General features: G+C 39.3%; 1 protein-coding gene across 1 annotated transcript in view; it reads right to left on the bottom strand.

Annotated features, from left to right (window-relative positions):
• Nucleotides 1-1,143: 1,143 nt before the first annotated feature.
• Nucleotides 1,144-10,607, bottom strand: part of LOC102371221 — a 76,730-nt gene continuing 67,266 nt past the window's right edge. The window contains exons 7-8 of the mRNA XM_006025313.3: nt 7,606-7,639; nt 1,144-1,859 (exon numbers count right to left, since the gene is read on the bottom strand). Coding sequence (XP_006025375.2) covers nt 1,504-1,859; nt 7,606-7,639 — 390 coding nt within the window. The 3' untranslated portion in view covers nt 1,144-1,503. The remainder of the gene's footprint in view (nt 1,860-7,605; nt 7,640-10,607) is intronic.

Genomic DNA, 10,607 nt, shown 5'->3' with positions numbered 1-10,607 from the left:
AATATTTACCTGAATCTAAGACAAATTTTTCCCCCCATTTGACATGGGGGGGACCCTTTTCTTAGATTTGAGTACAAGCAGGGGTGGGAGGAGGAGTTATGGCTCCAACTCCAATCCCAAGGTCAGAGTTGGCTGCCAACTCTCTGCCGCCTGCCCCACACAGCTTCTGCTCTCCTTCACCTTTGCTCCTCACTGCTGCTTACCCTTCCCTTGTAGCTCTGTCTCTGGCTGGGGCATGGAGCATGTAGCATGTGCTGCCTCCAGCCGCAGCCTGGCGATGCAACAGCTGTTACAATGGCAGCAGCTTCAGCTCTGGCCCTAGAGCTGGGACCAGAAATGCTCCCACCACTATTCTGCCACCACTCTTAGGCTAGAGGGGCACCCCAGCAGGAGCCAGAGTTGCAGTCAGAAGGTAAATGACAGTGGAGGGGAGGGACAAGTTATGGGAGGCTTAGCAGGGGGCACAGGCACTGGGGAAGCAGGTGGGAAGGATACAGGAGGGGGCAGCAGGGAGTACAGGTGCCATGGGGGCAGGCATGGGGCTTGCAGGAAGTGGTGGGGCAGGCAACTGGGGGAGTTAGCTGGCAGGGACAGGCAGCAAGGGGCGGGGACACCCCTGACACCTGGCCTACCACCACCTGCCTCCTTGCTACTGCTTGCTCCACTGCAGTGGTAGGGGGAGGAACCAATTTAAAATGTTTCTTCAAAAATGAGATTCTTGACATGGAAAATTATAATAAATTTATAAATTTTCCATGTGTAGAATATAATTATTGGGGGGTTGTCTTAAATTCACTAATTTTGGATTTGGGTAAATATGGCTGTGCTATCTTCAGAGGCCAATAAAGAGCAGTTGCAGGTGCTGCAAGAAATAGAGGAATCTTTACCCAAGTTTTTTCCGGTTCAGAATCCATTAAAAGCTAGCTGTTCAGTCACAGGTCACCTTGCTTCTGAACTTCTTTCAGGTGGAAAGCAGACCACATAGTGAAGATTATTAGAGGATATGAAAATCTTGATTGTTCATTTATCTTGCTTTTCTGTAAAAGGAAGAGAGAAGGAGCCTATTTGATCAGAACCAGTCAGAGATTCATGAAATAATTACCCTCCCCCAGAATTAAAACATGACAGCAAAAGATACTGTTAGTCAACTTTATTTTTTTTAAACTTCAGAATTTAAGAGTAAATTTTTAAAAATAATTTCCTATTGAGATACATTTCTATTAATGACTTTTATTATTATAGCCAGCTTGTCAATCTTCTTATTTTACATAAACTTATTCAAATCATTAATGGGTTCTGGGAAGTTACAGTCATCAAATTTAGTGAGACTACTGCAGTCTAATGGATGAGACATGCAAATATTACTCATGGATCTTTGTGCTGACTTAGAAGTAGGTAAATGAATTATGTCTTTACTTGAGTTCTCTACAGTCAATGTTTCATTAAAGGGAGATAATATGGCAGTATTGTTTTCAATTCTTGACTTAGGAATCCTTGCTTTTACTAGTTCTGAGAATTTTTTTTTGTAGTATTTTCATCATCTTGATCATCACTGGATAAGTCATTTGAGACAAATAAAGCAGGAGCTGTATTTTTTTCTGTTTTGTTAATGTTTGGTAAGTGCAAATTCTGATTTTCCATCAAACATTTTTTTGATAAAGAAACATGGGAGGAGGAACCATCCGATAAAAAGTCACAAGTTGCTTCTGTACTGCTGTGCCACGATGTAAATGAAGACGACCTGGAACTTGCAGTCAAACTGCTGTTTGGCATATTCGGGCTGCTTTCTGAATCTGAGCTGTCACACATGACTGTTTTTGTAACGGGACTAAATTCACCAGTAGTACAAACATCAGGAGCTGTAACAAAATTGTTTTTTATATTGTCATTCATTATTTTTTGTGAATTAAAATATAACAAGAACAAATTAAATTATATTTACTGAGATTATTTTCAGTGCAAGATTTTAAAGTATAGTAATAATATTCCAAAATTATCATATCTGTCTGTTCACTTTTCCTTCTTTCTATGTTCTAGTTGTACTTATTAAGGAGTTGTTAAGGAGGTAAGTTTCAAAAGCACCTCATGGTTTTAAGAACATAATTTCCAGGAACTTTCAATGCCAATGGTGCTTTTGAGAACTTCCCCCATAATTCACAAGATTATAAAATTTGCTGCATTCTGTTACAATTTTTTTATAAGTGGGTGTGGAATGAAGTCTAATATCCAAGCTTTACTGAAATGTGGCATGTGACCAAAAAAATATCAAAATAAATTTTGGTGTATTTTATCAAAAGTATATTTTGGTATTAGAACATATAAGTCTAGTATATTAGCAGATTCTTCATTCAAGCGTTTAACAACAACCTACAGAATGTAATGTCTTCAAAAACATAATTTTGGGGGACTGAGAATAAGGATCTGGAGAGTTAGCATGTATTTGGAGCAGCATAAATACATTATAACAGAATCAAAGCAGTACTGGGTGCCAGGAAGAAGATGAAGAAATATTACACAACTCCCACTGAAAATAAACTACCTGAGTACCTTTGCAGCCTAAGAATTCTTCTTAAAACTTATACATTGTGCAACAGATTTTGAGTGTACAATAAACTATGACCCAGTTTGATTTGTTGCTTCATAAAGTCTTATACATGGATAAAATTTCCATCCTCCAATTCTGAAAGCCATTTTGTTTCGCCTCTTTGCCAATGGTGGCCTCCTTCACAGAAATAAGACAGGTCTGAAGAGTGCTTTAAAGAGTCGTACAGAAGATGGCTGATTGATTTAGAAGACACAACACAAAAACATATGGCTTTACAGACTTGGGGCAGTATACTTTTCTTGAAATCCTTCTTAAGTCATAGATTGGTTTACCAAATCTTCTTAGAATGGAATTTAGAACTCGGTGCATATTATTAGCACAGAATCATTTTGGATCTGTTAGCAACTTAATTCTCAAACTGGCAGAATAGAAGCACTTTTGCTTCCCCTAACGCTTGTGATTCATTATGTTATTGAATTATGTTATCAATGGGATTTCCAAAACTTATATATAGTCTGTTACTACTGAAAATTCAGTAAAAATTACTATTGTACTGTTAAATGCCTCCACCAAAATAAAGGAAGTTAAAGGTCACAATTCTTCCTTGAAATGATATAAAGGGGCAAACCCACAAAAGTAATTAAATTGGACAGAATGGTTATATATCAGTTACTACTGAAAAGAAAGTGAGTTTAAACAGCATTTAAACTATGATATATGCTTACCTTTCCAGATTTGTATGTTATACATAATACTTGGTATTTCATAGTTTCTAGGGTTGGAAGAGACCTGAACAGATCAAGTCCGACCCCCTGCCCTGGGCAGGAATGAGTGCCGGGATCATAATACCCCAGCCTCCTCTTGAAGACCCCCAACCTCCTCTTGAAGACTCCCAAGATAGGGGATCTAACAAAATTACAAAGTGTGCATCAGCACAATGTAGGCGTTAATAGCACAGTAAAATCATTTTTGTGGTCTGTGATGTAATGAAGAAATATGGCTTTTGCTTGATAAAAAATATAATTGTAGTTTGTGTTGCAAATTATATTTTAGAAATGCAGACTAATAAATTGTTCTTGTGAACTGTGGCATCATCAGTTAGTTCTTGAATCAGACCACTGCAGTTTTGGATACTAAGCTCTCTGTTGTAGAAGCCCCACCTTGTGGACAACTGCCTTAGGACAGGACATTATCACAGAATTCTTGCTCATTTCCAGAATGTCCTTTGAGAGGGAAGCGGATTTATGGCTTTTATTGGGATTTGAAAAGCCTTTTTCTTGAACCTTTTTATTTCCAAATCTGTTTGCAGAGGTCCAAAGCAGAAATACCATTTGAGTTCCCCAAATTAAAATGTCTGAATTATCTCAAATGTAAGTGCACAATTTACTTTTCAAGGAAGCATTGTGCTTCATCAGAAGTTATGGATACAATCCTAGGCTCCAGAAAGGCCACTTTTACCTCCAGATTTTTTTTTTAATATGTTACTCTTTCTCCTCCGTGCATATAGCCAGGATCTTCCTTATTTCTTAAGAAGGAAAAGTTTGCCAGTGGAGGTTTCTTGCATCCCTAGAAATGGTGGGACAAGCATAGGAGGGGAAAAAAAAGCTTGAGCTAGGCATCATGTACCAGTAAATCCTCTTAAGTCAGCAAAGGAGAACAGATGTTGCCAGGCTAGCAGGGGACTAAGCTGTCTGAGAAGTAAAAGAGGCTCACAGGAATATAGTAAGATGCTCTATATATTACAACAGTTTGACTGGATTTGTTTGACGGCTATCACAAGCCACAAGAACAACCCAGTAGTCCGAACTGAGCGGGCTATGAGCAAAATTTGACTTTTATATATTTGTTAGATTCTATATCTATTATAGGTCAAAACTGTATTTTACAAATAAATTTTACTTCCTGTCACTTTAGAAATTAATATAAGATGAGGCAATTTCTTATAAATTCTGAAGTTATATTTTATTGTTTTCTAACTGTGGCTAAAGTAAGATTTTCATCCCTCAGTACTTCATTCAGGTTTTTCCTCCAGACCACTAGTTGATAACTTAAATAGACATAAGTAGACAAAAATAGTCGCACTCACAGATAACAGTCTCAATAAGCTAATGAGAACATTGGATAAAAGTAAGAGTTATTTTAATGACACAGACAAATTATAAAGAGATAGATTTAGAGATATCTGATTTTAATCTTAAACATATTTGTTGATGTGCCACTTAACTCACTCCTTTATTTCCTACTTGAAGCAGAAGCCTCACCCAACTAGACTCCTGTATCATTTAAGGCAGGGGTTTTCAACCTTTTTTTTAATAAGTGTACCTTGGGGGGCATGGGGGTGGTGAGCAGCTGGACATGGAGCAGAGGGAGAGGAGGAGTGGTGAGTGGCCAGACATGGCACGCAGGGCTGGTGGGGAGGCGAGCGCTCTCACCCTGCCCCAGCCCAGCTCCTGTGAGGCAGCAGTGCAGGGTGACAGCGCTCCATCCCCGCATACCCCTGGGACCTTTCAAAGTACCCCCAGGGGTACGTGTACCTCCTGTTGACAACCCTTGATTTAAGGGATGGAATGTCTTCAAGGGGTCAAAGAAAGTAACAGAAATTCTAAGAAGGGTTCAAATTCACAATTCTAACCAAGGCCCAGAAGAAGGAGATTTTGAGGTTGTAGATCATCCAAGGTAAGAATGGTAGGCTGAGAGAAAGGCCTCCTGAGTCTGGAAAGTTTTCAATTAAAATAATATGTATTTCTTGATGTAGGAAGAGACCTCTATGGAATGCATGCTACCTCATCATTAAAAGAGTGAAAGAGAATAGCGGTTCTGGTCATGAATGACTGGTGCCTCCTGAGACTGGGGGGGCACCACAGCGGTGAGTGGGGACTGCCCACAGACGCCAGCGGCCACATTGGCAATGAGGTGGGGGGTAAGTGGCAACAAGGGGAGGGGCGAGCGACAGAAGCCAGCTGTGACTCTCGTGGCGGACAATCTCGTGGGGGGGGGCACATGCCTCCCCATGGCCCTCCTACACATCGCCTATGGTTCTGGTCTTTGCATCTCAAGAAGTATATATTAGAATTAGAAAGGGTACAGAGAAAGGCAGTCAAGATGATCAGGGCTATGAAGCAGATGACATACCAGGAGAGACTAAAAATGCCAGGACTATGCCATTTGGAAAGGGGAGATATGACAGACACCTATAAAATCATGAAGGTTGTGGAGAAATTGAACAGTTATTGACTACATCCCAGAATACTAGAACTAGGGGACACCCACTAAAATTAGCAGTAGACAAGTTTAAAACAAACAGTAAAAGGTATTTTTGCAGGCAGCACATAGTTAACTTACAGAACTTGTTGCCACAGGATGATGTAGAGGAAGATATTATAGCCAGTTTTAAAAAGGGATAGGACAAATTCATGGATGATAGGTCCATTAATAGCTATTAAACAGAACAGTCAGAGATTTTCCTCTGATGTCCCTAAATCAATGATGGTGGATGCCATGGAGGGTATAATGGGATGGATCACTTTTGATATGTTCGGGTCATATGCTCTCTAAAGCATGTATTATTGCCACTGTAGGAGGAAGATACTCGGTTAGATGGATCATTGGGCTCACCCCAGTATGACACTTCTTATGTTCTTAATAGCACAGGCTGGTTGGTCTCTTAAGAGAAGAGCCCAGGAAGAGATAAAAACTCCCTGGAAATCTATATGCCAGGAGGTGAAGCCATGTAACCTTTAGGTAAGATTTCCAAATCCTAATATCATGGGAAGAGTTGATATAAATGCTAGTAAGAAAGCTGTGGGACCTAGAAAGGAAGCTGTGAATGATTATGTTAAGCTTCTAATCAGAGGGCTCTAAAATCAGGGAAGGCACTGGTTGGGGAAGGGGGAAGAGGTAATGATTGTCTGGAACTCTAACGTAACGGGTGAATCCACAGTAGCCTACTAGGGCTAAGATTTGTGAACCTCAGGTTGAGGAATAGGACTGTTTATTGATCTAGAAAGAGTGCTCTGGAAAGGAATGCATGCTGTGTCAGCGGTTTCTTGTACAGTTGTTAGGACATCATTTTAATGTCACCATACCAGACCCAGGAAGAGAGAAAATATATAGTTTTATATTTTAAACTATAATTATTTGTACACGCTTACACCAAACCCAGGAAAGAAACTGAGAAAGTGGCTGCATCAGGACACCAGAGTGTAAACTGCTCTTAAAGGAATGCTTTAAATTAACTTTAAATTTACTTATTGTATGCTCTTTTGTCAATATGTATACTTCAATAATCTGCAATAGTACATCATCTCCGAAGCTGAACTATAAAGTATACAGGTGTTTAGTTATTAATGCTGCAAAACAATATGTAGTTGCACCAGCCTTATTTTGTAAAACCAGAAAGCTAACGGCTGCGTAAAGATGAACTAACTCCATTGAAGAAACAGTATTACATGGGTAAAAAAAGTTATGTAATATGTAAATTATGTAACTGTGGGGAAGGTAAGAATGAGGCTTATAGGCAAACCACTAGTATTTAAGGATGGGCCAAAATGAAAAATGTAGAGAATCAACAAGAAGGTCATGTTAAAGAAAATAAATCTTTGTCTTCATCTCTTTACTTTGGTGGAAACATTTCAGTAAAATGCAGTTTTCTTTACTAGCCTCTGTACTTTTTATTCTTTTAAAATCACAAATTTTCATGTAATAGTCTTACTGCCACTACATCTTATGAGACCTAATAGTTTTTTTTTATATCAAGAAGTTTGACAACAAAAATATAAAGGGTCAGTTCCGTAATAAATTTATGGGAAAGTATGCTAGCTGAGGAGAAAGCTTGATGTATAAAGTTACTACATGGCTGAAAATATATTTTCCTTCGACTTTTAAATTGTTTAGTAGTAACATTTGAAGGCCTTCTGTTACAATTTCATTTTCTATGACTTTGCAATAGTGTTTTCTAATCAGGTTTGGTATTTACTTTGGAGATTTTATTTTTCTTTATTTTATTTTAGCTTTCAACAGCATAGACTATTGCAGGCTGGACTCTTTAGAAGTTATAGTACCTGTTGCTGCTGCTGCTTGATTTTTGCTTGCTTCCTGTCATACATAAAACAGAACGTTACCAAATCATTAGCATGTTAAAAACTAAGTTTTATTTGATTTGATTTGCTAATTGTGTAAAATTACCATATAGAAAAATATGATTAACAAAGCCACCTTTAATGGTTTCCTAAAAGTGGTTTCTTTTTAGATGCGTTCCAGGACTCAGTCACTACTTGCAAACAGACTTTTAGTTACATGAATTCAAATGGAATATTTGGATTTAAACATTTTTGAACAAGGCACAAACCATTCTTGAAAAGCAGGAATAGTAGTTTGGGTAGGCTGAATTTGCTTCTTCAAAGTTCTGGTTTGTATACAAGACTACACAGGATAGATTTTCACTTAACAGGTCTCCAGATTGACAGGATAAAATGTCATAGTAATTAACAAAAAAAGTGAACCAATGAAATGATTAAGTGCTGAAATTAAAATAATTAATTCCAGTTTATGCTTAATTTTGTTACAGTTGATAGACCAGTGTTCAGTATTGTACAACATACAGTCAAGCCCAAGCCTACACTTCCCTGCACTACTATCTCAGAGATGCAAGAAGGGATACTCACAATATGTTTCACAGAAGACTTGAAGTTAATTTTAGGTGACATCTCTTTTAATTAAATTAGCTTGGTTAATGGGATTGCGATATAGCATACCTAGCCCACTGTTAGGCAGAGAAAGTTTACATTTCCTTCAAAGAGAACCAGGTGTATAATGTGCCATTTCAGACAGGATTTCCACTTAGGTCAGTGGTGGCCAACCTTTCTGGCAGGCATGCCACAAATTAAACCCTGGCCTCTACTTGAGTGCCCCTCTGCTTCCTGTCCTCTGGTCTAGAGGCATACCTGACAAGAGTTTGTGCCCATAGGTTCCAGTATAGAGGCAGGTGGAACTTGAGTCCTCACCTGTCCAGAGCAGAGCTGGGTACAGCATGCTGCTGCGAGACAAGATGTCACTGCCAAGAGCCAGGTTCTGTCTTCCCTAGAGCCACAACCGCTGCAGTTTTACACAGTGAGGAATGTTCTAAACCACTTAACGTGTTGGTGGCTGCAGGACCAGGGAAAAGTTAACCTAGCTCTTGGTGATGACCTGACACCACCTCTTGCAGCAGCATCCTGCCCCTGCTCCACTCAACACAGCCAGGGATTCAAGCCCCTTCTCCTTTCCTCCCCACTGCCTCTATTCCAGTGCCCACCTTTACTGAATACCCAGGGTTTATGTGCTCTGCACAGCAGCTGCCCGTGGCACTCATGGCACGTGTGCCACAGATTGGCCACCCCTGACTTAGGTTTACCAAGAAGGGTATTAAAAATAGGATGCATCTTACAGGCTCTCAAAGGAAGTGGACAAGTCTTGAGCCTGGAAAATTAATTATATCAGTGTACTTTCCTTTCCTTCTCTTCCTAATATAGGAGGAGATGAAGCCAAGAGACTTGTAAACCAAGACCTGACCAAGAAACATGGAGAGCTTAAAATGTTGACTGTTTTAGCCTCATAAAAGGACTTTCACTTTTTTGCCATAGACCAGATAAGATTGTTTATTCTTTTCCCCTGACCTTATATTATTTTAGGGTTTCAAGAGTCTGTCCTACATGTTTAAACTGGCCAGGACAAATCCTCCATAATGAAATGTATTTGTACTAAATTCAAATAGACAAGAGAATGAAATACATTTTGGAAGAGGGTGCTTCAAATATAGTGTTGAGGCACCGTGGTTTTTATTTTCCTTGAACATGAAGGTAAACTACAACTTTTAAATTTATTCTTTGTCAGCAGTTGCTGTTTGGCCATATAATTAGTACCACCTGCCTGTTCTTCTTTACATGAAACCAGTGCCATTGTTCAAAGATGTTAGCAGGTTTTTACATTAAGGTTTGAGCCGCACACATTTCCACGAGACCCTCAACTGCCCTAGCCCTCCATCAGTATCTCATTGAACAGATGGGCTTTGAAGTGTGCATGGAATTCAGCAAATTCAGACTACCTTGGATTGGACTGGCAAAAGAGGAGAAAGGGCATTTCAAAGGAAAAGATATGTCAAAATCTACTAGCAGTCCTCTTATTCTGTATGACATGAGATCAGGTTGGCTACCATCTGTGAACTTAAACGTAGAGAAAGGGAAGAGATAGATGGAAAAGAGGGTGGAGGAACTGCTTGTTCTTTTAGAAGGTCATTTCCTCACACACTGGCTTTATCTTTGGACTGCAGAGATAAAATCTGAGACTAAGTGGGTGCATCTACACAAGATGTTAACTGTGCAATAGTCGAATAATACCACACAGTAGCATGTCACAGCACAAACAGTACTAAAACACTACTGCACAGTATTATTAGTGCGCACAGTAGCATCATTAAAAGGCGTTCACTTGTGCTACTGCACAGTAATTCCAATTACTGTGCATTTATTTAGTACTTGCTTATTTAGTACTCAAGTACAAGTACTTGATTATACAAGTACTAAATAAATGCACAGTAACCGCTGCACAGTCTCATGTAGACGCATGAACTGACTTAGGATTTCTAAGAAGGAATTCTGTCCCCCACATGCGTGCTTTTCCTTCTTTACCATTGATTTGGAAAGCAGAGAAACCATCCAAACAGAGTCTGGATGTTTTTCTAGTTCTTTTACAGACCCTTGCATATAAGTAATACCCCTTTGGAGCTTTCCAAAGTCAAAATGGGGCCCTTGCCACAAAGGAATTGAGTTAAACATCTGGTCTCCACCAGCTCTGACATTAAGAAGCTGTACACGCTAAAAATCAGGGTAGGAAAATGGTCCAGGCTGCAATTATTCTATTCTCAAGTAAAGGAGAAGGCTGCCAGCACTATCTTGGTTGTTTTGGTTCCTTCCTTGGCCTTTTCCACTCCTGATTTTCCAATTATATTAAGGGTGGAGAGATTTTGTCCAGGGCATTGTAACATGTGTTTCTTGGTCTTCTCAGTTATAGACTTACTTCTCTCTTT

The sequence above is a fragment of the Alligator sinensis genome, unplaced genomic scaffold (genome assembly GCF_000455745.1).
Source record: "Alligator sinensis unplaced genomic scaffold, ASM45574v1 scaffold256_1, whole genome shotgun sequence".
Classification (NCBI taxonomy): Eukaryota; Metazoa; Chordata; order Crocodylia; family Alligatoridae; genus Alligator; species Alligator sinensis.
The sequence above is the reverse complement of the archived record's forward strand: the minus strand, read 5'-3'. Positions and strand labels throughout refer to the sequence as shown.